Source organism: Mauremys reevesii, linkage group 15 (assembly GCF_016161935.1).
Source record: "Mauremys reevesii isolate NIE-2019 linkage group 15, ASM1616193v1, whole genome shotgun sequence".
Classification (NCBI taxonomy): domain Eukaryota; kingdom Metazoa; phylum Chordata; order Testudines; family Geoemydidae; genus Mauremys; species Mauremys reevesii.
In genome coordinates this window covers 5,680,545-5,707,501 of record NC_052637.1, presented here as the reverse complement: position 1 = coordinate 5,707,501, position 26,957 = coordinate 5,680,545, and the positions used below count along the sequence as shown (strand labels likewise).

At 53.6% G+C, this 26,957-nt stretch overlaps 1 protein-coding gene across 1 annotated transcript in view; it reads left to right on the top strand.

Moving 5' to 3' along the window:
• Positions 1–3,059: 3,059 nt before the first annotated feature.
• Positions 3,060–26,957, top strand: part of LOC120383934 (E3 ubiquitin-protein ligase TRIM39-like) — a 109,279-nt gene continuing 85,381 nt past the window's right edge. Inside the window, exons 1-3 of the mRNA XM_039502261.1 lie at positions 3,060–3,549; positions 13,339–13,434; positions 14,839–15,069. Of these exons, the coding sequence (XP_039358195.1) occupies positions 3,130–3,549; positions 13,339–13,434; positions 14,839–15,069 (747 nt within the window). The 5' untranslated portion in view covers positions 3,060–3,129. The remainder of the gene's footprint in view (positions 3,550–13,338; positions 13,435–14,838; positions 15,070–26,957) is intronic.

Genomic DNA, 26,957 nt, shown 5'->3' with positions numbered 1-26,957 from the left:
GGTAATGATCAAGTGATCTCTCTCCTGCCATCCATCTCAACCAGGGCCGGCTCTAACATTTTTGCTGCCCCAAGCAAAAAAAAAAGAGCGCCGCCCTGCCCCCGCGAGCGCCGCCCTGCCCCCCCGAAGCATCGCGTCGCACTGCCCAAGTCCCCGCCCCCCAGCGTCGCGTCACCCAAGTCCCCGCCCCCCCGAGCGTTGTGTGGAGCCGCCCAAGTCCCTGCCCCCCCAAGTGCCACGTTGCACCGCACAAGTCCCTGCCCCCCCAGCGCCGCGTCGCGCCACCCAAGCCCCTGCCCCGGCGCTGCCCAAGTCCCTCCCCAGCATCGCTGCACCGCCCAAGTCCCCACCCCCCCCAGCATTGCGTGGCCAAACCAAAAATAACAAAACCAAACCCCCATTGCCACCCCCTCCCAAGGTGCCGCCCCAAGCACATGCTTGGTAGGCTGGTGCCTGGAGCCGGCCCTGGTGGACGGAGCTGAGCTCAGCCTGGAGCTCGCAGCCCCGCACCCTTACCATGTGGTTCTGAGTGGGGCGAAGCTCAGGGCCGGCTGGAGCCACACTGCACCGCTGTCCAGGGATGCTCCTGGATGCGCTGAGGCTCCGGGAAAGGGGCGGAGGCGGGGTTGGGTCCGGCTGGGGCCGGGGAGGGAGCCTCGGCCGTTCTTGTGGGGGCTCCTGCGGAGCCCAGGCAGCCCTGCTGACAGGTGTTTATCTAACCTGCTCTTAAAAATCTCCAATGATGGAGATTCCACAACCTACCTAGGCAATTTATTCCAATGCTTAACCACCCTGACAGTTAGGAAGCTTTTCCTAATATCCAACCTAAACCTCTGACCTTGTAACTGACAATGGGGCATCGTCATTGAATGGGAGAGCTGTTAACGAGGAGTCACAGGGATTGGCTGTAGCCCCCTCACTATTCAACTTTGTAATTAACGATCTGGAAGTAAATATAAAATCACTGCTGATAAATTCTGTGGCTAACATAGCTGGCTGGGAGTGGTGGTAAATAATGCTAGTGACAGGGCAGTTGCACAGAGCAGGCCGGATGGTTTGTTAAACTGGGATTAGTAAAACAAATGCATTTTAATACAGCCAACAGCAAGGCCCTATAGCTAGGAAGGAAGACTGGTGGCCACAGTTCCCTGTGCTCTAGGGGTGGCCTGGAAAGCAGTGACTATGAAAAGGATTTAGGTCATAAAGGACAAACAGCTGAACCTGAACTCCCGTTCCTAATGTGATTCTTGGATGTAGAAATAGGGGAGCAGCCTTGGCTTCTTTGTGTATGTAATTAAATCACCTATTCATTTCTGTAAGTAACTTGTTTGGGGGCTTTTCCCAGGCCACGGCTTCTGCTTTATTGTTGTTTGTTTGTTTGTTTTTTAATTTCCCACGTGATTGGCTCCTGGTTGTGCAATCTGCTTTTAAAAAAAAAAGGTTGAAAAGGCTGCTTCCTTCCTCTGCTCAGGAGAGTGAAACTAACCTGCAGGGGCTGGTAGTGGGGGAGCAGCAGGGGTGAGCAGGGCAGAGCCTGGGAGGGGAGGACAAGGAGTGGAGGCAGTGAAGGGGATGGCAATGGGTGTGAGGCATCCAGGGTGGTGAGGAGGAGGAGTTGGGTGGCAATGATCAGAACAGAATTGCAGGGCAAGACTAGAGTCAGGATGGCCAGATGCTCTCTCCAGGCACCAACCTTGGCTCTGGTTCATTTCATCAGGCCCCACCAACTTGAATACATCTAACTTACTTACATATTCCGTAAGCTGTTCCTTCCCTATTTTGGGTGGAGCTCCTTCCCCCTTGCTGCTAATATTAATTGTGTTGAGTATCTGGTCACAATTAAACTTTTTAGTGAAGACTGAAGCAAAATAGGCATTAAACACCCCAGTGTCCGTGACCGGGACTTGGGCAACCAGGCCTAGGGGTCAGTAACCAGAGCTAGGAGCCAACACTGGAGCCAGAGCTGATGTCAGGAACCTGAGTCAAGGTCAGAACTGGGTTAGCTGGAATGAGGCAAATCAGGGGCAAGGCTAGAACAGGGCAGGTGCTATCCCAGCAGCGCCTGATCCTTTGCACAACCTTTAAGTGCATCTGCTGCTGGGCTTAAGAGCTGCTCTGCTGACTCTCCCAACCAATCAGGTGCTGTAGCCAGTCAAGCAGTCTCACCGCTCCCAGCCGTTGTCCCCAGGGCACTGGCCCCTCTGCTTTCCAGGGACTCTGGGGCTCCACTGCTGGCCCCCGGCCCACCAGGACTCCGCTCCCCAGGGGCTCAGCTCCCAGCCGCTGGCCCCCTGCTCCTCCGGCCGCTGCCAGCTCCACTCTTCCCTGGTCCCACAACACTCCTGGCCCCAACCCGTCAGTTTTTCCCCCTTGAGTGTTCCAGCCCAGAGCACCCACTGGGTCACTGACTATGCCAGACCAGGGGTGTTGCTGGACTAGGGAGGTTCAACCTGTAGCATCAATTATTATTTTCTATGATTATTTATTATTACAACCATACACTGAGCAGCGCAATGACAGCCATGCGCACAGAGTTATCCAAGGTGCGCTGAGGAAAATAGGAGTAACCAAAACACTGCTTTAAAAAGGAGTTAAAAATAAATAACTAAAATAGAGTGAAGCTGCATTTACAGGGGCTTCTAGGAAACAGAGTAACTGTCAGGCCCTGGGAACAGCAGGTCAGAGCCACATCAAGTGACAATGAATTATTTTATGTAACAAAGACATATGGGGCAATGGGCTTTAACACCACAGCCCTAGGGGAGGGGTGCTGAGATGGGCCAACAAGGAACACCAGCCTCTCTGCCACATGGCCTATTTTGGCAACCACTGCAGATGGCCCACCCCACTGTGGTAACTTTTATCCCCTCTGCCTATTCGTTTCTTAAAGTTGCTTGTTTGGAGGCTTTTCAGTGCTGTGGCTTCTTCCTTTTTTTTTTTTTTTTTTTGGGTGGAATATCCTGCCAGAGCGCGTGATTGGCTCCCGGTTGCACAAGATGCTAAAAGAAGCTTTAAAAGGCTGCTTGTTGTTGATTTTTTCCTTTCACTTTCGGGTTTCCTGCAGGTGTGGCTGGTTGGGCTGCTGGCCGCCTGCAAAGGGCAGAGAGAACAGACACCCACCCAGCTGCGATGGCCTCTCCAGTTACAGCAGGGGACATAAAAGATGACACTATTTGCTCCATCTGCCTGGGGTATCTGACAGAGCCGGTGACTATCGCGTGTGTGCACAACTTCTGCCGAGCCTGCATCAGCCAGTACTGTGCGGAAAAGGGAGTGGGGACACCCCTGACCTGTCCCCAGTGCAGAGCCCAGTTCCAGAAAGGGGAGTTCAAACCTAACACCCAGCTGAGCATCATTGTACAAAAGCTCAAACAACTAGGGTCAAAACCAGGACAAGGGCAAAAGGAGGATCTGTGTGAGAGACACGAGGAACGTCTCAAACTCTTCTGTGAGGAGGATGGAGAAACCATTTGCTGGGTGTGTGAGAAATCCCGGGCTCACCGCGCTCACACTGTGGTTCCCGTGGAGGAGGCTGCCCAGGAGTACAAGGTAGGAAATGCTGTTGACTTTGCTTAATTAAACCCCTTAAGGACCCCAGGTTTATCCCCCATCAATCCAAGGACAATCTTTCACACCTGGCTGCCTAAGGTTGGGCACCTAAACGAAAGGGGCCTGGTTTTCAGGGGGGTGAGCACTGGGGGTTGTGGGTAATGGAAAAAGATCCAGACTTTTTTGCCCCAACACTGCAAGTTTCAATGTCTGATAGAGAGAACAGGGCTGATGGCTCTTTGTGCACCTGCAACCCCTCTGCCAGGTGGAGTGGGCAGCAAGAAGGGCTGGGTTCGATATACAACACAGGACCAGCTCGAGCCCCCACCCAGTGACCTGGGCAAACCACACCCCACCCTGCGCGCCTCTGAGAGGCAAAACTTCCTCTCTCTAAAGCACAGAGCCTGAGTGTGGAAAACACAGGTGCTGGCTTCCTCGTTTCCCCAGGGGTGCTCAAGCCCTGCTCTGCACAGGCCCCGCCCCCACTCCATCCCTTCCCCCAAGACCACCTCACCTCACCTCTTCCTGCCCTATTCTGCCCCCTCACCCAAGCGCACTCTGCCTTCGCTCTGCCCTCTCCCCCCAATGCCTCCTGCCCACAGCTGTATAGCTGACCCACGGTGGGCAGGGGACACTGGGAGGAAGGGGGAGGAGATGATCGCAGGGCCGCTGGTGGGTGCTGAGCACCAACTCTTTTTTTCCCTTGGTTGCTTTAGCCTTGGAGCCCCCCCAGAGCTGGTGCCTATCGTAGAGAAGAAACTTTAAATGAGAGTTGGGAGGTCACCCTGCATTAATTAAGCAAAATGCTGCAAGCAGGATTCATGAACATAAAACCGTGAGCAAAACCCCCACCCCAGAGTGTGATGGGCAGTGTCTTCTGCCTCAGGTTTTTTAGTTCTACAACCAAAAGTTCCTTTAACAAGTCCCTCACCACACCCCACTCACAGTGGTTGCCACAGGTGAGTGAAGGCTCGGAGGTACACCTGGTGGAGGGGAGGAAGAAGGCACCTTGCTTGCTCCTCTGCATCACCTGTCAGTCACCACCCTGCCACATACCTAACTGGTCCACTCCACCGGCTGCCCCATCAGCTGTTACCTGCTTCTCTACTATAAGCTCTATACATTCAGTCTCTTGAGGTTCTACCCTGCTCTTAGTGATTGTCAGCTCTTAGGCTTTGCCTACACTACAAAGTTTTGCTGGCAAAAGTGATGCCACTTTAATTAAAGCCGCTGTTGCATGTGCACACTAGCTCCTTGTGCAGGCAGAGCACATTTACACTAGCAGCTCTTACTTCCACACAGAGAGCAGCACGGTTAGTAGCGATCCCACTGTGAAAACTGGCCACCAGGGTGCTTTGCAGAGGTGAAAGTGGGCCGGTGCGGGCCGGAGCAGTGCTCTGGCAAGAGCCGGCCGCCAGTCCGGCCCGCACACAGCCAACATTTGCTCCCCCATTGGCAGCCCTGCCGGTAGGTCCCAGCAGCACGGCCGCACTAGCGAGGTTAAAGTGCTGGCTTGGCAGTGCTGCCGGACCCTACCAGCAGGCCCACCGACAGGGGGGAGCAATAGGGGCTGCTGCCCTGGGCCCCAGCTTTGGGGGACCCTGTGGGGCCCAGGGTAGCCTGAGGGATTAGCAGGGGGCCTGGCGCCGGCCGGCAGCAGGGGTTGGGTGCGCACCCGCACTCACTGCAGCCAGTAGGAAGCGGAGCGACCCGGCCCCAGCCGTGTTGCTTTTGGGGGGGGAGGAATGGAATCACCCCCTTCCCTGCACTCACCAGTGGTGGGAAGCGGAGCCCCCTTGGCCCTTCTGCCCCAAGGCCCCCCCCTTCCAGGAGGCCAGAGCTACCAGCCCTGTTAAGGACGCCGGGCTTGGTGCAGGGAGCACTGGTAAGTCCTGGTGTCTACTTTTACTGACGGGGCTCAGAAACAACCAGGAAGTACTGGCACTTCTCTGCGACTGCCTTGTTCTCCAGGATCTCAGCTTTCACTTTGTGTTAAACTGACTCTCCAGCTGTTCTGGTTGTGAAGAAAACCTCAAAACTGACCCACATGTAGGGATGCAGAGAGCTGGGCACAGCAGCTCGGAGAGGTGTGAACAACTCCAGTCCCTGAGTGGGGGGTGGGCTCAGGTGCCTGGGGATGATCCTTTAAATATCAGCATTGTTAACAATTTCATTCACCTTGTGAGAGCGGAGAGGGAGAGTTACAGCCTAGCACCACGTACTGCCAGTGACACCTCCTTCCGGTGCCACAGGCGGGTGATGTTTGGGAGATGCCACCTCTTATTTTCCCCCAGTAAAGAAGGTCCAGGCCCAGAGAGCCCACGGGTATATTCTAGCCCCATGAGGGGAGACCGGCCCCAGGAGCCATTTGGAACCAATCAGCAACTCCATCCCATTTTGAACAATGCACCCTCTCCTGTGAACAGACCATGCTGTCTCCTTTTGGTGACTCACATGGGCGGAGCTTATTTTGTGGGTGGATCTTCAGAGAATCCAGCCACCTTTGTCCCTCTGCCCTCTCCCCCAGTCCAATCCCTGCTCATTTATGAAGCTGTTTTGATGGATGCAAAGGCTGCTTTTCTGCCTCCTGTCTCTCACTAGTTCCTGCTGGCTCCTTCCCTCACTGCTTCCCTGCAGCAGCACCGCACGGGTGTCACCGAACAGCTCCCCAGGAGCTCTCAGCAGCAGCTGCAGCAGCAGCCTGGGCCCTTGGGCAGAGAGGGGGAGAGAACTTGAGGGCCCAGAGAAAAGAAAAGAGTGAAATGGGGAGATTCTGCAAGGAGCTCAGGAGGGAGCTCTCGGGTGCTCCCCTGGGTGCTGTACAGTGTCAGACTGACAGGGCAGGAGCACGTTGCTGTGCCGGGTGAAGGAATCACACGCTCTCAAAGGGGAAGAGAGCCCTGGGGTATTACCGCTCTGGAGCAGTTGTAATTATGGGTGGCACATTCCCTCAGACCGAGTTTTCCCTGTTCCTTACTGACCTCCAGCCACATCACAGCTTCATCCTGTACAGTTAATGGGACGGCGCTGGTGTCAGGCTCCCAGCTGCTGCCTGGGGGAGGTCACATGTGAGCCTGGCAGACAGATGAGAGCACCATGTGGATCTTGTTCCTGGCCTGGGCCTGGGGCACAGTGCAGTGATGCATCGTCCTAAGCTCCTCGCTCTCACCGGCAGGAGGGATCGTTCAGAACCTTCCCAGCTATTTCCCTTCTGGCCTGTGCTCAGTGATGTGAAACTTTAGCTAAAAACACAGGCCTTGAGAAGTCCTGAGTGTCTGCAGGGAGCAGAGCGTCCCCGCTCTGAGACTGGCGTCTCTGCTCCCACGCTGCCTTTGGGGCTCGCAGAGCTGAGTCTGCTGCCTCCTTCCAGGGTATTTTACTGCTTGTGTATGGAAGGACGATATCTATGGTACACGGACACCAATGATGCTGCCAGGAATGACCTTGAGCGGATCACTGCAGACTACGTGGCTCTGGGAAGAAGGATAATGGAGTTTGAGGCGCAAGTGGTGTTCTCGTCCATCCTCCCTGTGCAAGGAAAAGGCCTGGGTAGAGGCCGTCGAATAGTGAAAGTCAATGAATGGCTACGCAGATGGTGTTGGAGAGAAGGCTTTGGATTCTTCGACCATGGGATGGTGTTCCAAGAAGAAGGATTGTTAGGCAGAGACGGGCTCCACCTAACAAAGAGAGGGAAGAGCATCTTTGCAAGCAGGCTGGCTAACCTAGTGAGGAGGGCTTTAAACTAGGTTCATCGGGGGAAGGAGACCAAAGCCCTGAGGTAAGTGGGGAAGTGAGATACCAGGAGGAAGCACGAGCAGGAGAGCGCAAGAGGGGAGGACTCCTGCCTCATACTGAGAAAGCAGGACGATCAGCGAGTTCTCTTAAGTGCCTATACACAAATGCAAGAAGCCTGGGAAACAAGCAGAGAGAACTGGAAGTCCTGGCACAGTCAAGTAATTATGATGTGATTGGAATAACAGAGACTTGGTGGGATAACTCATATGACTGGAGTACAGTGATGGATGGATATAAACTATTCAGGAAGGACAGGCAGGGCAGAAAAGGTGGGGGAGCTGCATTGTATGTCAGAGATCAGTATGACTGCTCAGAGCTCCAGTATGAAACTGCAGAACAACCTGAGCGTCTCTGGAGTAAGTTTAGAAGTGTGAGGTGTTGTTGTGGTGGGAGTCTGCTATAGACCACCAGACCAGAGGGATGAGGTGGACAAGGCTTTCTTCTGGCAACTAACAGAAGTTACTAGATCACAGGCCCCCGGTTCTCAGGGGGGACTTCAGTCACTCCAGTATCTGCTGGGAGAGCAATACAGCGGTGCATAGACAATCCAGGAAGTTTTTGGCAAATAAATGTAGGGGACAATTTCCTGGTGCAAGTGCTGGAGGAACCAACTAGGGGCAGAGCTCTTCTGCTCACAAACTGGGAAGAATTAGTAGGGGAAGCAAAAGTGGATGGGAACCTGGGAGGCAGTGACCATGAGATGGTCGAGTTCAGGATCCTGACAAAAGGAAGAAAGGAGAGCAGTAGAATACGGACCCTGCACTTCAGAAAAGCAGACTTTGACTCCCTCAGGGAACTGAAGGGCAGGATCTCCTGGGAGAATCACATGAGGGGAAAAGGAGTCCAGGATGGCTGGCTGTATTTTAAAGAATCCTTATTGAAGTTGCAGGAACAAACCATCCTGATGTGTAGAAAGAAGAGTAAATATGGCAGGCGACCTGTTTGGCTTAACAGTGAAATCCTTGCTGATCTTAAACACAAAAAAGAAGCTTACAAGAAGTGGAAGTTTGGACAAATGACCAGGGAGGAGTATAAAAATATTGTTCAGGCATGCAGGAGTGAAATCAGGAAGGCCAAATCACACTTGCAGTTGCAGCTAGCAAGGAATGTTAAGAGTAACAAGAAGGGTTTCTACAGGTATGTTAGCAACAAGAAGGTCAGGAAAAGTGTAAGCCCCTTACTGAATGGGGGAGGCAACCTAGTGACAGAGGGTACGTCTACACTACAGGATTATTCTGATTTTACATAAACCGGTTTAGTAAAACAGATTGTATAAAGTCGAGTGCACGCGGCCACACTAAGCACATTAATTCGGTGGTGTGCGTCCACGGTCCGAGGCTAGCATCGATTTCTAGAGCATTGCACTGTGGGTAACTATTCCGTAGCTATCCCATAGTTCCCGCAGTCTCCCCCGCCCCTTGGAATTCTGGGTTGAGATCCCAGTGCCTGATGGGGCAAAAGTCATTGTCGCGGGTGGTTCTGGGTAAATGTCGTCAGTCACTCCTTCCTTTGGGAAAGCAACGGCAGACAATCATTTCACGCCCTTTTTCCCTGGATTGCCCTGGCAGACGCCATAGCATGGTAACCATGGAGCCTGTTTTGCCTTTTGTCACTGTCACCGTATGTGTACTAGATGCCGCTGACAGAGGCAATTCAGCAGCGCTACACAGCAGCATTCATTTGCTTTTGCATGATAGCAGAGATGGTTATCAGCCATTCTGTATCGTCTGCTGCCATTGTAAATTGGCAATGAGATGATGGTTACCAGTCCTTCTGTACTGTACTGTCTGCTGCTGTCATGGGTGCTCCTGGCTGAGGTCGGCCGGGGGCGCAAAAGACAAAAATGGGAATGACTTCCTGAGTCAATCCCTTCTTTATGGTATCTAAAAATAGAATCAGTCCTGCCTAGAATATGGGGCAAGTGTACTAGAGAACCAGTGTATCAGAGAACCAGAGAGCACAGCCGCTCCGTGTCAGATCCCACAGAAATGATGAGCTGCATGCCATTCACAGGGGGTGCCCCTGCAACAACCCCACCTGTTGCTTCCCTCCTCCCCCAGCCTTCTTGGGTTACCGTTGCAGTGTCCCCCCATTTGTGTGATGAAGTAATAAAGAATGCAGGAATAAGAAACAGTGATTTGTTAGTGAGATAAAATGAGGGGAAGGCAGCCTCCAGCTGCTATGACAGTCCAGACAGGACATTAAGCAGTGTGGGGGAGAGGAGCCCAGCATCCCGCTGCTATGATAGTCCAGGCAGTACAGAATCTTTTCTTTACACATGAAGGGCGGAGGCTGATGGAGCTCAGCCCCCTGTTGCTATGATGAAGACGGTTACCAGCCATTCTGTACCATCTACTAGAATTGACCGGGAGGCCAGCCAGGAGCACTCATGGGCTGATGATGAGGATGGATATCTTCTCAACTGTACCATCTGCCACCAGGCTGCTGCTGCTGATGGATAGCAGTCATATTGTACCATCAGCCACCAAGGAAGGGGCGGGGCGAGGATGCTGCAGTTCACTGCTGCAGCATCGCGTCTACCAGCAGCATTCAGTAGACATAGGGTGACATTTAAAAGAGTCAAGAGATGATTTTTTTCCCTTTTCCTTCTGGGGGTGGGGGGTGGGGTAAATTGATGAGCTATGCCCTGAACCACCCTGGACAATGTGTTTGACCCTACAGGCATTGGGAGCTCAGCCAAGAATGCAAATGCTTTTCGGAGACTGCAGGAACTGTGGGATAGCTTGAGTCCTCAATCCCCCCTCCCTCCCTCCATGAGCGTCCATTTGATTCTTTGGCTTTCCGTTACACTTGTCACGCAGCAGTGCGCTGAGTCCCTGCTGTGTCCTCTGTCTGGAGAATTTTAAAAAATGCTTTGGAATTTCGTCTTTTGTAACAGAGCTCTGATAGAACAGATTTGTCTGCCCATACAGCGATCACATCCGTACGGTCCATGCTGGAGCTCTTTTTGGATTTGGGACTGCATCGCCACCCATGCTGATCGGAGCTTCATGCTGGGCAAGCAGGAAATGATATTCAAAAGTTAGCGGGGCTTTTCTTGTCTACCTGGCCACTGCATCCAAGTTCTGATTGCTGTCCAGAGCGGTCACAGTGGTGCACTGTGGGATACCGCCCGGAGGCCAATACCGTCGATTTGCGGCCACACTAACCCTAATCCGATATGGTAATACAGATATTTGCGCTACTCCTCTCGTTGGGGAGGAGTACATAAACCGGTTTAAAGAGCCCTTTATATCGATATAAAGGGCCTCTTAGTGTGGATGGGTGCGGCGTTACTTCAGTTTAACACTCCTAAAATTGGTTTAAACGCGTAGTGTAGACCAGGCCAGAGATGTGGAAAAAGCTAATGTACTCAATGCTTTTTTTGCCTCTGTCTTCATGAACAAGGTCAGCTCCCAGACTGCTGAAGTGGGCAGCACAGTATGGAGAGGAGGTGACCAGCCCTTTGTGGAGAAAGAAGTGATTCAGGACTGTTTAGAAAAGCTGGATGAGCACAAGTCCATGGGGCTGGATGAGCTGCATCAGAGGTTGATAAAGGAGTTGGCTGATGTGATTGCAGAGTCATTGGCCATTATCTTTGAAAACTCACGGTGATCGAGAAGGTCCTGGATGGCTGGAAAAAGGCTAATGTAGTGCCCATCTTTAAAAAAGGGAAGAAGGAGGATCTGGGGAACTACAAGCCAGTCAGCCTCACCTCAGTCCCTGGAAAAATCATGGAGCAGGTTCTCAAGGAATCAATTTTGAAGCACTTTGAGGAGAGGAGAGTGATCAGGAACAGTCAGCATGGATTCACCAAGGGCAAGTCATGCCTGACTAACCTAATTGCCTTCTATGAGGAGATAACTGGCTCTGTGGATGAGGGGAAAGCACTGGATGTGTTATTCCTTGACTTTAGCAAAGCTTTTGATACAGTCTCCCACAGTATTCCTGCCAGCAAGTTAAAGAATCATGGGCTGGATGAATAGACTATAAGGTGGTGTGAAAGAGCCAGGCCAGTGGGGTACAGGAGTCTGGTAGAGGGCAAATAAACTGGTCACTGGATGAGTAGTTTTCTGTTCCCTGAGTGACCAGAGCAGGGGTTGCACGAGAGTAATCAGGAACCTGCTAGAACCAATTAAGGCAGACACGCTGATTAGAACACCTGCAGCCAATCAAGGCAGGCTAATCAGGGCACCTGGGTTTAAAAAGGAGCTCACTCCAGTCAGGGATGGGGGAGCCAGAGGAGAGGAAGTGAGTGTGAGGAGCTGGGAGCAAGAGGCACCAGGAGTTGAGAATGAGAGGGTGTGCTGCTGCTGGAGGACTAAGGAGTACAAGCGTTATCAGACACCAGGAGGAAGGTCCTGTGGTGAGGATAAAGAAAGTGTTTGGAGGAGGCCATGGGGAAGTAGCCCAGGGAGTTGTAGCTGTCATGCAGCTGTTACAGGAGGCACTATAGACAGCTGAAATCCACAGGGCCCTAGGCTGGAACCCGGGTTCCCCCCAAACTTCCCAACTCCTGATCAGACACAGGAGGAGTTGACCCAGACTGTGGGGAAGATCACTGAGGTGAGCAAATCTGCCAGATAAGCACAGGACCCACCAAGGTAGAGGAGGAACTTTGTCACAGTCAGGGCCGACAATAACATTTTTGCCACCCCAAGCAAAAAAAAAGAGCGCTGCCCTGCCCCTCCCTGAGCGTCACGTCGCACCGCCCAAGTCCCCGCCCCCCCCGCGCCGTGTCACATCACGCCGCCCAAGTCCCCGCCCGCCCCGGCACTGCCTGACCAAACCAAAAATAACAAAACCAAACCCCGATTGCCGCCCCCTCCCAAGGTGCTGCCCCAAGCACGTGCTTGGTAGGCTGGTGCCTGGAGCCGGCCCTGGTCACAGTGGATAGAAAGCTGGCTAGATCATCGGGCTCAATGGGCAGTGATCAATGGCTCCATGTCTAGTTGGCAGCCGGTTTCAAGCGGAGTGCCCCAAGAGTGGGTCCTTGGCCGGTTTTGTTCAATATCTTCATTAATGATCTGGAGGATGGCGTGGACTGCACCCTCCGCAAGTTTGCTGATAACACTAAACTGAGAGGAGTGGTAGATATGCTGGAGGGTAGGGATAGGATACAGAGGGACCTAGACAAATTAGAGGATTGGGCCAAAAGAAACTTGATGAGGTTCAACAAGGACAAGTGCAGAGTCCTGCATTTAGGATGGAAGAATCCCATGCACTGCTACAGACTAGGGACCGAGTGGCTAAGCAGCAGTCCTGCAAAAAAGGACCTAAGTGTTACGGTGGATGAGAAGCTGGATATGAGTCAACCGTGTGCCCTTGTTGCCATGAAGGCTAACGACATTTTGGGCTGTATAAGTAGGAGCATTGCCAGCAGATTGAGGGATGTGATCATTCCCCTCTATTTGGCATTGGTGAAGCCTCATCTGGAGTACTGTGTCCAGTTTTGGGCCCCACACTACAAGAAGGATGTGGAAAGAATCCAGCGGAGGGCAACAAAAATGATTAGAGAGCTGGAGCACATGACTTATGAGGAGAGGCTCAGGGAACTGGGATTATTTAGTCTGCAGAAGAGAAGAATGAGGGGGGATTTGATAGTTGCTTTCAACTACCTGAAAGGGGGTTCCAAAGAGGATGGATCTAGACTGTTCTCAGTGGTAGCAGATGACAGAACACGGAGTAATGGTCTCAGGTTGCACTGGGGGAGGTTTAGGTTGGATATTAGGGAAAAAAATTAACTAGAAGGGTGGTGAAGCATTGGAATGGGTTACCTAGGAAGGTGGTGGAATCTCCTTCCTTAGAGGTTTTTAAGGTCAGGCTTGACAAAGTCCTGGCTGGGATGATTTAGTTGGGGATTGGTCCTGCTTTGAGCAGGGGGTTGGACTCAATGACCTCCTGAGGTCCCTTCCAACCCTGATATTCTATGATACTCTCCACCCATCAGACAGGCAGACTAATGGCTGTTTATTGCACACAATGTCCCTGCAGGAGAAACTCCAGGGAGCCCTGGGCCCTCTGAGGAAGGAGCTGGAGGAAGCCCTGGTGCTGACGTCTAAAGAGAAGAAGAAAACCACAGAGTGGCAGGTGGGTGTCCGGGTTTCTCTCTCCCTGAGCCCTTCCCCCTGCAACTCTCCCAAGGATGAAGGAGCTGTGAAGCTCCAGGACGAGGGTATGAACCTGCTCTGGTTGCTTGCCCCATGACAGAGGCTTGGTGCCAGCAGGATCAGGCTGTGTCTCTGGTGGGGGTCTCAGCACAGCAGCTCCTGTACGTGGCAGAGGAGGGGCAGTTCCTGGCCCTAGTGAGGTGGTGCAAACTCACCCCAGTGCTCTCTGATAGGGGCAAATTCTCAATAGTGGGTGCAGTGTTTTCACTATCACATGGACCCTGTTTCCCTCCTGCAGGTGGGGCTGGTGTAGAAGCTGCTGCAGCCAGTGGGATTCAGGGGCCTCCATGAAATAGCTCCACAGTGTGTCTGCAGCCTGGAGGACACAGGGATTGTTCCTTCTCCATCCTCCCCCATCTCCTCCCCCACAGTCCCCGCAGTGCATCTGCCCAGTGCCTGGGCCGGACACTAGAGCTGGGGGGAGGATTTACCCCATGGGTGAGGTTCAAAATCACTCAGCTGCCTGGGCTGGGGCCGGGCTGGGAGCTGAGCTCTTCTGAACATCAAACCCAGTTGTGGGTGCTGAGCTCTTTGCAAAGTCTGCCCCCAGGGTGCGTTTAAATGGCACCAACAAGTAGCTGCAGGCTAGTCACTGAGTCATTACCCAGGAGGCTGGGTGGGCTTGTACAGCCCCTGCTGCTGTGGCTTCACTGCTACCAACACCCGAGCAAGCTGGAGTGTGTCTTCACCTGCTGCCTTCACTCCTCCATTGCAGTGTGGACACCCCCTGAGTCAGCAGAGCCAGGGGCGGGTCAGTGTAAAGCCAGGCAGAGCTTTACCACTTCACAACCTCTGCTGCCATCATGTGGCCACTTCATCCAAGTCACCTGCTACTGTTACTGGGACCTTACCTGTGCTTGTCTGTAGCCAGGTGATGAACCCATGGGACACAATGTCTGTGCCAGTTCACTTGCCTTTCACAGTGAAATCCCCACAGAGAGTGTGGGATGTGTGAGGAAGACACTGGCTGGTCACTGGACACATGGGCATGGGGTGCTCAGGCAGGCTGGGTGAGTCCAAAGCCAGCTCTGACAATACCCTGAGTTCCCAACACCCATGTGTGCCCCACTCCCTTGTGTCCATCCCATGCCACCTGCAAGAACATACTGCGGCTTTACAAAGCACCCTAGACAACCCTGCTACCAAACTGGCCTTATTAATATTGAACTTAAACAAACCCTTTGTGGTATGTTTCTCAAAGTAAATATCCTTACAAACCTGATAGTGATTTAACATTCCCTGCTTCATGGATAGAGGCCCAGTCTGTTTAACTCAACATCTGGCTCACATTTTCTCTCTGCCTTTCCTATTTTTCTATCTCCAGGGGAAAGTGAAGAACAAGAGAGAGATGATTGCAGGTGAATTTAACAAACTGCACACACTGCTGAGAGAGGAGGAGCAGCTGCTTCTGCAGAGCCTGGAGGAGGAGGAGAGGAAGACTCTGCAGAGACTACAGGAAAATGTAACCAAACTCTCCCAGCAAAGCTCCTCTCTGCAGCAGCTGATCACAGAGATCGAGGAGAAGTGTCAGCAACCAGTTGTTGAGCTGCTAAAGGTGAGACAGCATCAAAATTCTCCACCCATCCAGAATTAGAACTCAGATCCAGGGCCGCCCAGAGAGGTGGGCAAGTGGGGCAATTTGCCCCAGGCCCCAGGCTCCGCAAGGGCCCCCACGAGAACGGCCGAGGCTCCCGCCCCAGCCCGACCCCGTCTCCGCCCCTCTCCCGGAGCCTCAGCGAATCCAGCAGCGTCCCTGGACAGCTGCCCAGCGTGGCTCCGGCGGGGCCCCTGAGCTCCGCCCGGCTCCGAGCCGCATGGTCAGGGGGCAGGGCTGTGAGCTCCAGCGGGGCCTGAGTTCCCTCTGCTCGGCCGGGAGCTCGCAGCCCCGCCCCCTGGCCACGCGGCTCTGAGCGGGGCGGGGTTCAGGCCCCGCCAGAGCCATGTTGTGCCGCTGTTGAGCGAAGCTCCTGGATGCGCTGAGGCTCCAGGTGAGGGGCCGGGGTGGGGGCAGGGAGTCCCGGGGACAGGGAGGGGGCAGAGGTTGTGGGGAGTGGTCAGGGGAGGGGGAAGGGGGTGGGGGTTAGTTTGTGGGCGTTCCGGGGTCTGTCAGGACTCAGCAGGGGGTGGATAGGGGACAGGGCAGTCAGGGCACAGGTCCCAGGGTGGTGGTTGGCTGGGTCTCTGGGGGATGGTGAGGGGGCAAGGAGCAGGATGAGTCAGGGATTCTGGGGGGGGGGCAGTCGGGGAGCAGGAAGTGGGTGGGGGTCGGATACGGGGCAGGGCCAGGCTGTTTGGGAGGCACAGCCTTCCCTACCCTAAAGCTCATTCAGCAATTTGAGGCTTGCAGAAGAGCCAAGCTGTTAGCTTTTCCATTAGGGCTACCATCCCTTTCACTTCTCAAGTGCCAAATTATAGCCTATATTTAATTTCAGTGCCATAGGGAGATTCATGTCAGGGGAGGGTAGCTTCATTTAAAATTAGCCACTGGGGGAGGGATCACATGAGAAGAGCAATATTGTACACCACCTACCTCCTTCGCAACCCTGCCAAGGGAGACCCTCCCTCCCCTACATTCCCTGAGACTCCAGAGCGGTTATTTCAGTGGTTCTCAAACTTTTATACCGGTTACCCCTTTCACATAGCAAACCTCTGAGTGCGGACCCTCCACCTTATAAATTAAACACACTTTTTTATATATTTAACACTATCATAAATGCTGGAGGCAAAGCGGGGTTTGAGGTGGAGGCTGACAGCTCGCGACCCCCAGTAATAACCTCGTGACCCCCTGAGGGGTCCTGACCCCCATTTTGAGAACCCCTGAGTTAATTTAATTTTAGCACCCTGTGTCCATTCACATGCATGTGCTATTTTGAGCATTTAAGTTTTTCACAACATAGGCTCACCCCAGATTCTGGAACAACCTCAAATGCTCAGTTGGTGGAGTATATACATAAGCTATACTAAAGACAAACCCCCAGTAACCGTATCCAGTTTGTGAGGGACCTCATGGAGCCAGTCTCTAGGAAACAGATAAATGCATGGAGGTTAAGTCCATTAATGGCTATTAGCCAGGATGGGTAAGGAACGGTGTCCCTAGCCTCTGTTTGTCAGAGGGTGGAGATGGATGGCAGGAGAGAGATCACTTGATTGTTACCTGTTAGGTTTACTCCCTCTGGGGAACTTGGCATTGTCCATTGTCGGTAGACAGGCTACTGGGCTGGATGGACCTTTGGTTTGACCCAGTATTGCTGTTCTTATGTTCTAACCTAAATGAACCCAAAGTTAGGGAGACAGATATGAGTCAAGGAAGGCAGCAGAGTATCAGAAACCTGGAAAAATCTCTGATTGGATGGGCTCAGGCGTTTGGTCACAAGCTGAGGTGGTTCAAAAGTTTTGGATTTTTTTTAAGCAGATTTTTTTTATTGTTTCTTTAAGCAATCAAACACAGCAAGCAACAAATATTTGGCCACACACTTCTGAAACCTCAAACCATGTTCAGGTTTTGGCAGACTAATTTCAGCTTTTCAATTAAAAAAACCACAACAAATTTTGAAGGAAAGCAGACATTGTCCATGATTTTTTTCTGCTTTTTAAAAACCCCTAGTTTTCAATCCAGAAAAAGTTTTGATGGAAAATATTTGTCCACCCCTTTTAATGAGCTTTAGTGCTTTTTAGCACTAGCTGATGCTGAGAACCAGTGATACCTTGTAAAAAAGTTTTCTCAAAACTTGGTTTGTGCCGCGATGCAGAAGGTTTATTTTTCCCAGGGCCGCCTGTCGGGGGGAGCAAGTGGGGCAATTTGTGCTGGTCCCCGCAGGGGCCCCCACGAGAATATAGTATTGTATAGTATTGCAATTTTTTTTATGGAAGGGGCCCCTGAAATTGCCTTGCCCCAGGCCCCCTGAATCCTCTGGGCGGCCCTGCTCAGATCCCTGGGTCTGGATCCGAACAATTAGAGTAAATGTGTTCTGTGGTTTACTGACCAACAGAACATCAGGCTAAGGGCTCCACCAGTTCCAAAATATCCCAGTTCATGTTGGAGGGGATTTCTCCTCATGGAGACCCAGTGAGGCCATGGGAGATTAAATGGATGATACAAGAATGATACTGAGCTGAACCCATCCCTGCTCTGACTCCAGAACATTGGACCCAACTCAGGCAATAAACACAGATAGTGATGGGTTGGGTCCCTAGAAGGGAGAATCCTTTAGCTAAATTCCTGTCTCACCTACATAAATGAAAGAAGTGTTAATGCAAAATAGTGTACGAGATTTTACCACAAAGGAGTGAAGCCTGGGAGTGTTGATCTGTTTTCTAGATAAAAGTTTGATACCCAGAGTGAAACTCACACAGTTTTATGCACATTGTGTTAATACAGAACATTGATTCTCTTTTTTTCCTTTCAGGATGTGAAAAGCACCTTGAGCAGGTGTGTTTCCTATGTTCATTGCTCTTATATTCGTGGTGGCGGTTCTGGGATGATGGGACGTTTTCTTCGTAGGAGTAAGAATATGAAACTCCAGGAACCAGAAGCTGTTTCTACTGACCTGAAGTACGTGTATAAAATTTCCCTTGACGTGGGGAAAGCACTGAAGAGATTCGTAGGTGAGTGGATTCTACTGGAACATTCAGCTGTGTTGTGCCTGGGGATCTGGACAGAGCCTGGACCCCAGGACACACATGGACCCAGCTGACAGGCTTGGAGCTGTGATTGCTGGAGGCTGATGCGCTGAGTGCTGGGCAGTTTGCCTGCTACTTACAGCCACCTGCTGGTACTTGCCCAGGTGTCTGACCAGGCCCCGTCACTCTGACATCCTGACCCCTCCATGGCTCAGTTACTGGGTGTCCCTGAGCCAGGTGCTGTGAGGCCTGGACTGGGCCCATCGTGCTGGGAGCTGCACAGATGGGTAACGGATGACGTGTCTGTGCCTCTCTCCTGGGACATGTGAGGGCTGCGTTGTGTGGCCATTGCTCAGCAGTGCCCCAGCCCCCATTAGCCAAGGCTGGCCCAGCTTTCTGAGCTGGAGGAGGGGCCGGTCTGGCTGCTATGGTCTGACCTGGGCCGTATGTTACTGGTATAACAAGCTGAATCCTACGGGCCCCTCGTCTGCTCTGAGCACAGCCCAGTGTGAGGTTGGGTCAGTGGTTTGCTGCTCAGTGAGTGAGACTCACTCACAAGAGTGTGACCCTGTCACAATGGCTGAGCGTGAGCTGCCTCCATCCCACAACCCCAGCGCGGAGACTGGGGGCAAATGCAGAAACCTGACAGTGAGGAGGGACAGAGAAGAACCTAAGGCAGAGGAGAGGAGGGTGGGAAGGTTCAGTAAGCTCCGTCTGTGATTGTTGAACTGGCCCATTCCTCCAACCCCCCCGCCCGCTCCTCTCCTTCCCCCCACACCCAGCAGGGGCAGTGGAAGGGGCCAAGCTGGGTGTGTCTGTCCCGGCTGGTGGAGGCTGCGCAGTCGGTGCCGGCTGCAGGGCCAGGATCTCAGGGCTCCGGGGAGCAGGAACCCCAGGCTGTGGGGGAAGCAGCTTCCTCTCTGTGACGGGCTGGAGCCAGCACATTCCTGCTCCCATCCCCGTTCACTGCTCCCAGCCCAGCACAGTCTGTGCCCACTGGGCCCTGAACCCGGCTGGAGTCTGGGCCATTCCACACCCCTGGCCCCTGAGCCTGTCGGGATCCTGAGCCAGTCACCTCAGTGCCTCGTTCTAGGGGATCACCAGCCCCTGGGGAGCCTCCTGTCAGCCCCCCAGAAGCCCCGTCCCAGGCAGGGTCCCAGGCCCTGAGTCACTCGCTGGCTGCTCCAGGCTGGCCAGGCCCAGGGTCTCCAGCAGGGCCGTTGGTGCTGGCACCGCACTCGCTGCCAGAGCTCCCAGCCCCTGACCCAGCCCGGCCTGTTGTCCCAGTGCTGACCCCTCCCCTGCGGGTGGGGACGCTGCTGCTCTCAATGGCTGAGCCCCTCTCTCTGCTGCTGCCTCCGCTGCTGCGCTCGCAGGCTCAGCACGTGCCAGGGTCAATGCGGCGCTGCTGGGGCTGCTCCTTCCCTCGGCACCTGGGTTCTCTGTGTCTGGGGCAAATGGCCGGTGAGTGGGCAGGGACCTGCTCAGAGACACACGCCCTGAGCTGCACCCAGAGGGCAGAGACCAGCCAGGGCTGGGCAGGAAAGTGCCACCGTGCTGGGATTAACCCTTTCCTTCCCCCCACCCCAGCAGCCCCGACCTGTCAGTGCCACTCGACTGCCTGTGCTCTGACCCCAGGGACCCGGGTCCAGCAGCTCAGGGGAGTCTCTGGGTAAATGTGTGGGGCAGAGTAACCAGGGCTCCCTGAGCCCCAGGATCCCCGTGTGCAATGGGGAAGGCCCTGCACTGTCACGCAGCCCTTAGGGGCTGGGCAGTGAGTGTTATTGATACCCTGAAATGGCTGAGGCTGGTATCTTGGGAAGCATCTTGCCTCAGTTTATTCTCTTCAGCACTCCTTAAATTACGCCTCACAGTCCAAAAGATTTGAGAGAAAAGTCTCCTCCTAGTGTCCGCTCTGAGTCCAAGTAAACCCCGAAATAAAATCTTTTCCCTCACTCTACTCCAGCCTCCAGCTCTCACTGCAGCTCCTCACTGTCCTCAAGTCAGGAGCCCTCAGTCCCTCCCGGAGCTGGAATCAGATGACTCCAGCCCTCCCTCCTGGAGCTGGGTCATTTCAGACTGTGCCTTTATTCTCTGCATCCACTTTCTCCAGCTGGGGGCAGCTCTCCAGGGTTCTGTCCTGCTACAGCTGCTGCTGTCATTGTCATCTCTGGAAGCTCCTCCCCCTTAGGGGAGCTCCTCTGCCTAGGACAGTGGTCCCAAAACTTTTTTGATCAAGTTCTCCCTTACCTGGTTTGCGCCCCCACCCTGGGAGCTGCTGTCAGGAGCTGGGCCAGGAACGGGGCTCCAGTTGGGGGCAGAAGCTGGGGGACATGGCTGGGAGTGGACCCGCAGTTGGGGCCAGGAGCTGGGGGCTTCGGCCGGGGGTGGAACCATGTCTGGGGCTGGGGCTGCAGCTGGGTTCTCAGCCTGGAACAGGGCCGGGAGTGGGTGGCTGAAGTCGGGGCCGGAGATGCAGCTGGGGCTGAGGGTGGGGCTGCAGTGGAGCTGGGGGCAGAGCAGGGCTGGGTGAAATTCCCTTCCCGCCACCATGGGGGCTGGTCCAGGCCCTGTCAGGCCCCCCAAATGTTCCTCCACACCCTCTAGGGGGGCACAACCCACAGTTTGGGGAGCACTGCTTATAGCCCCTTCCAGGCTCCTTGCTCTGGTGAGCTCTCCTGGGAGCTCCTCTCCTCAGCAGCTTCCTGTCTCTAGGATCCCTTCAGCTGAGCCCTGGTTACCCTTTATCAGCTTCATTAGCTGTTTCGCTGCCAACTAGCCACCTAGGGATTTCATTACTTCAGGTTGGTCTGGGTTGTCCCATTCTCCCTTACAGGCGCCTGTCACAGGTAGTCTGGTCCCTGACTCCCCTAAAAGGACCAGCCCTCTTGATACATTTCCCCCACCCCCAGAGCCAACCTGTATTCAAAGGGAGGCTTGACCATGGCTGACACTTGGTTATGTTCTGCTAGAAAAGTTTCAAACTCCAGGGAAGTAAATTGGTGGCCGCTTCCAGGAGCTGCACCGACCTAGGCAGGCAGGGAGCCTGCCTTAGCCCCGGGCCCCCACTGCGCCACTAACCAGACTTTTAATGTCCCAGTCGGTGGTGCCAACCGGAGCCGCCAGGGTCCCTTTTCGACCAGGCGTTCCAATAAAAAACAGACGCCTGGCAACCCTATGGACAGGTGCCAAGCCTAGATCCTGTCCACATGGTGCAGTAACACCCTGCTGAGCCAGGTACAGGCAGCCACATGCCAGCCCAGGCCCCTGGCAGGGACCCCGAGCTGCCAGCTGCCATGGTCACTAACAGTGTTAACTCTGTCATGTGCCACTCACCAGGCTTAGAGCCCCCAGGGCCCTGGGCCCAGTCCCAGAACTGCTGTAACCTGGAACTAGAGCAATGCAGGGCTGGAAGGGCCCTCGAGAGGTCACCTAGTCGAGCCCCCACGCTAGGTCAGGGACTAGACTATCCCTGGCAGGGATTTGTCCAACCTGTTCTTACAAACCTCCAGTGACAGGGATCCCACAATCTCCCCTGGAGCCTGGTCCAGAACTTCACTGCGCTGAGAATTAGAAAGTGTTTCCTTATCTCCAGCCTCAACCTCCCTTGCTGCAGATTGTGCCCATTGCTCCTTGGACAGGCCCTCGCCCTGCCCGCTGGGGCACTGGCTGTGTCACCAAGCCTGAGCATCGCTGTTATTGCACTGAATGGCTGGCGGCGCTGGGCTGGCTCAGGGGGGCAGTGAGGGCAGATGGGACCTTTCACACCCCAGTCCCCGATCTCAGCCCAGCCTCAGAGTCCAGTTCCCAGTGGACAGGAGCTCACATCATAACTCACATTCACAGCAGCCTCACCAGCCACATCCGCAGGGAGGCCAAGGCCTGAACGGGCCGCAGGGACGATTCCTCCCCAGGGCAAGGCTCTGGTAGATGTCAGGGCTGAGCCATGTTGGCAGGACAGTCGGGGGCTGACACAGCCTCTATCTCCTTATACCCTCAATACATAGAGCTCCAGCAGCTGGGGTGTAAAACCCAATTCGTATCCCCAGCACCGAACTCACTGACACTGCCCCAAGGGTCCTCTCCTACTGGGGTTGGGGAGTGAGTAAGGGGCACTGGAAGAGGGGTCCAGGGGGCCACGGCCCCATCACTTTTACCAATGGGAGGGCTATTCCCTCCCACTTTTTACCAGCTGTAAGAGTGAGCGAGGATGGGGGAGGGGGCCGAGAGGAGAGACCAGGGGGTCAGGGTGTGGGGAAGAGTTGGTGTGGAGGCAGGGGCTCAGGAAGGAGGGGCAGTGTGAGAGCGAGGGTTCAGAGGTGTGGGGACAGGAGCTCGGGGAGAAGGGCTGGCATGAGTGGGTGACCCCTCTACTTTTAGGGAGCTTCCATCACTCCTGGGCAGAGCACCATCCCGGATCCTGATCCACGGGCACATCTGTGTATTTGCCGGGTGTGCAGAGCTCTCTGTGTGGAGACACTTTCACGCTCACCCAGGAACCTGTGCAGGGAGGCCTCACTGCCCAGGAGGCTGAGGGCTCTCACTCCCCTGCCCTGGGGGTGAAGGGAACGGCCCTGGGGCTCCTGTTCCCCATCCCAGGAAGGGGGTGAAGGGGATGTGGACACAGATAATGTCCCCTCTTGCACTGTGAGGGGCAGACCTGGCTCCACCCTGGGCTTCAGAGCCTGAGCTCCAGCCAGAACCTGAAAATCTATGCGGCTATTTTTAATTCCAAAAAGGGAGCCCCGCAAGCCTGAATCTGTCCACCCTGTTCCAAGATTTGCTGCTGCAGGCTGTGTAGAAGGACCCAAAGTGTCTCCAGAGTCTGGGTGTGAAAGTCCCCAGTGGGTCTGTCCCAGGGCTGGTTAATGGGAGCGAGGGGGGTGGCTGGCACAGTCGTTGGATGGAGACACCTGAGCTCCTGGGGCTCTGAGATCATAGAATCATAGAATCTCAGGGTTGGAAGGGACCTCAGGAGGTCATCTAGTCCAACCCCCTGCTCAAAGCAGGACCAAACCCAACTAAATCATCCCAGCCAGGGCTTTGTCAAGCCTGACCTTAAAAACCTCTAAGGAAGGAGATTCCACCACCTCCCTAGGTAACCCATTCCAGTTCTTCACCACCCTACTAGTGAAAAAGTTTTTCTTAATATCCAACCTAAACCTCCCCCTCTGCAACTTGAGACAATTACTCCTTGTTCTGTCATCTTCTACCACTGAGAACAGTCTAGATCCATCCTCTTTGGAACCCCCTTTCAGGTAGTTGAAAGCAGCTATCAAATCCCCCCTCATTCTTCTCTTCTGCAGGCTAAACAATCCCAGTTCCCTCAGCCTCTCCTCATAAGTCATGTGTTCCAGCCCCCTAATCATTTTTGTTGCCCTCCGCTGGACTCTTTCCAATTTATCCACGTCCTTCTTGTAGTGTGGGGCCCAAAACTGGACACAGTACTCCAAATGAGGCCTCACCAGTGCTGAGTAGAGGGGGATGATCACATCCCTTGATCTGCTGGAAATGCCCCTACTTATACAACCCAAAATGCCATTAGCCTTCTTGGCAACAAGGGCACACTGTTGACTCATATTCAGCTTTTCGTCCACCATAACCCCTAGGTCCTTTTCTGCAGAACTGCTGCCCAGCCATTCGGTCCCTAGTCTGTAGCAGTGCATGGGGTTCTTCCGTCCTAAGTGCAGGACTCTGCACTTGTCCTTGTTGAACCTCATCATATTTCTTTTGGCCCAATCATCTAATTTGTCTAGGTCCCTCTGTATCCTATCCCTAGCCTCCGGCGTATCAACCACTCCTCCCAGTTTAGTGTCATCTGCAAACTTGCTAAGGGTGCAGTCCACACCATCCTCCAGATCGTTAATGAAGATATTGAATAAAACCGGCCCCAGCACCGACCCTTGGGGCACCCCACTTGATACCGGCTGCCAACTAGACATGGAACCATTGATCACTACCCGTTGAGCCCGACCATCTAGCCAGTTTTCTATCCACCTTACCGTCCATTCATCCAGCCCATACTTCTTTAACTTGCTGGCAAGAATACTGTGGGAGACTGTATCAAAAGCTTTGCTAAAGTCCAGAAATAGCACATCCACTGCTTTTCCCTCATCCACAGAGCCGGTTATCTCATCATAGAAGGCAATTAGGTTAGTCAGGCATGACTTGCCCTTGGTGAATCCATGCTGACTGTTCCTGATCACTTTCCCCTCCTTTAAGTGGTTCAGAATTGATTCCTTGAGGACCTGTTCCATGATTTTTCCAGGGACTGAGGTGAGACTGACTGGCCTGTAGTTCCCTGGATCTTCCTTCTTCCCTTTTTTAAAGATGGGCACTACATTAGCCTTTTTCCAGTCATCCGGGACCTTCCCCGATCGCCATGATTTTTCAAAGATAATGGCCAATAGCTCTGCAATCTCATCGGCCAACTCCTTTAGCACCCTCGGATGCAGCGCATCCGGCCCCATGGACTTGTGCTCGTCCAGCTTTTCTAAATAGTCCCGAACTACTTCTTTCCCCACAGAGAGCTGGTCACCTCCTCCCCATACTGTGCTGCAGAGTGCAGCTGTCTGGGAGCTGACCTTGTCTGTGAAGACAGAGGCAAAAAAAGCATTGAGTACACTAGCTTTCTCCACATCCTCTGTCACTAGGTTCCCTCCCTCATTCAGCAAGGGGTCCACACTTTCCTTGACTTTCTTCTTGTTGCTAACATATCTGAAGAAACCCTTCTTGTTACTCCTAACATCTCCTAGCTGCAACTGCAAGCATGATTTGGCCTTCCTAATTTCACTCCTGCATGCCTGAGCAATACTTTTATACTCCTCCCTGGTTATTTGTCCAATCTTCCACTTCTTGTAAGCTGTTTTTTTGTGTTTAAGACGAGCAAGGATTTCACTGTTGAGCCAAGCTGGTCACCTGCTATATTTACTTTTCTTCCTACACATCGGGATGGTTTGTTCCTGCAACCTCAATAAGGTTTCTTTAAAATACAGCCAGCTTCCCTCGACTCCTTTCCCCGTCATGTTATTCTCCCAGGGGACCTTGCCCATCAGTTCCCTGAGGGAGTCGAAGTCTGCTTTTCTGAAGTCCAGGGTCTCTGTTCTACTGCTCTCCTTTCTTCCTTGTGTCAGGATCCTGAACTCGACCATCTCATGGTCACTGCCTCCCAGGTTCCCATCCACTATTGCTTCCTCTACTATTTCTTCCCTGTTTGTGAGCAGCAGGTCAAGAAGAGCTTTTCCCCTAGTTGGTTCCTCCAGCACTTGCACCAGGAAATTGTCCCCTACACTTTCCAGAAACTTCCTGGATTGCCTGTGCACTGCTGTATTGCTCTCCCAGCAGATATCGGGGTGATTAAAGTCACCCATGAGAACCAGGGCCTGTGATCTAGCAACTTCTGTTAGTTGCTGGAAGAAAGCCTCGTCCACCTCATCCCCCTGGTCTTGTGGTCTATAGCAGACTCCCACCACAACAACACTCTGCTTGCTCACACTTCTAAATTTAATCCAGAGACTCTCAGGTTTTTCTGCAGTTTCATACTGGAGCTCTGAGCAGTCATACTGCTCTCTTACATACAACGCAACTCCCCCACCTTTTCTGCCCTGCCTGTCCTTCCTGAACAGTTTATATCCATCCATGACAGTGCTCCAATCATGTGAGTTATCCCACCAAGTCTCAGTTATTCCAATTACATCATAATTCCTTGACTGTGCCAGGACTTCTAGTTCTCCCTGCTTGTTCCCCAGGCTTCTTGCATTTGTGTATAGGCACTTAAGATAACTCGCTGATTGTCCTGCTTTCTCGGTCTGAGACAGGAGTCCTCCCCTCTTGCAGTTTCCTGCTTGCGCTTCCTCCTGGTATCCCACTTCCCCACTTACCTCGGGGCTTTGGTCTCCTTCCCCTGGTGAACCTAGTTTAAAGCCCTCCTCACTAGGTTAGCCAGCCTGCTTGCAAAGATGCTCTTCCCTCTCTTCGTGAGGTGGAGCCCGTCTCTGCCTAGCAATCTTTCTTCTTGGAACACCATCCCATGGTCAAAGAATCCAAACCCTTCTCTCCGACACCATCTGCATAGCCATTCGTTGATTTCCACGATTCGACGGTCTCTACCCTGGCCTTTTCCTGCCACAGGGAGGATAGACGAGAACACCACTTGCGCCTCAAACTCCTTTATCCATCTTCCCAGAGCCACGTAGTCTGCAGTGATACGCTCAAGGTCATTCTTGGCAGTATCATTGGTGCCCATGTGGAGAAGCAGGAAGGGGTAGTGATCCGAGGACTTGATGAGTCTCGGCAGTCTCTCCGTCACATCGTGAATCCTAGCCCCTGGCAAGCAGCACACCAGCATGGAGGGTCCCAGCTGCTCCCCTGGGGCAGGGCTGCACCCTGAGTGTGTTTGGGGACAGCACCAACCTGCTCTGAGTGAGAAACCAACCACACATGGCCCGAAAGCAACAGAGATTCCCTGGCGCCAGCCTCTCCCTCCCCGATCTTGCTCCTGCCCCTCCCTTTCCCTTCCCCCACCTCTGTGAGGGACCTTGGACCCTGCGTCTATTCTGACCCCTCACCAACATCCCTCCATCTCTTCTCACTCCCTTTCTGCTCCCCTGGGCCCCTGCCCCTCTACTCCCACTTTGCCTCCCTGGCACATGCCCCTGCCCTCCACCCATCTCTGCCCTGCTGGAACAGCCCATCCCTTCTCCCCCTGCCCTGCTGGCAACTGCCCCTCTCCCCTAAACATCCTCTGCACCCTGGAGCCCTCCCATCACTTCACACCCCCGCTATGTCCTGGAATCCACCTCTCCCCTTTCCCTCCTCTGTGCC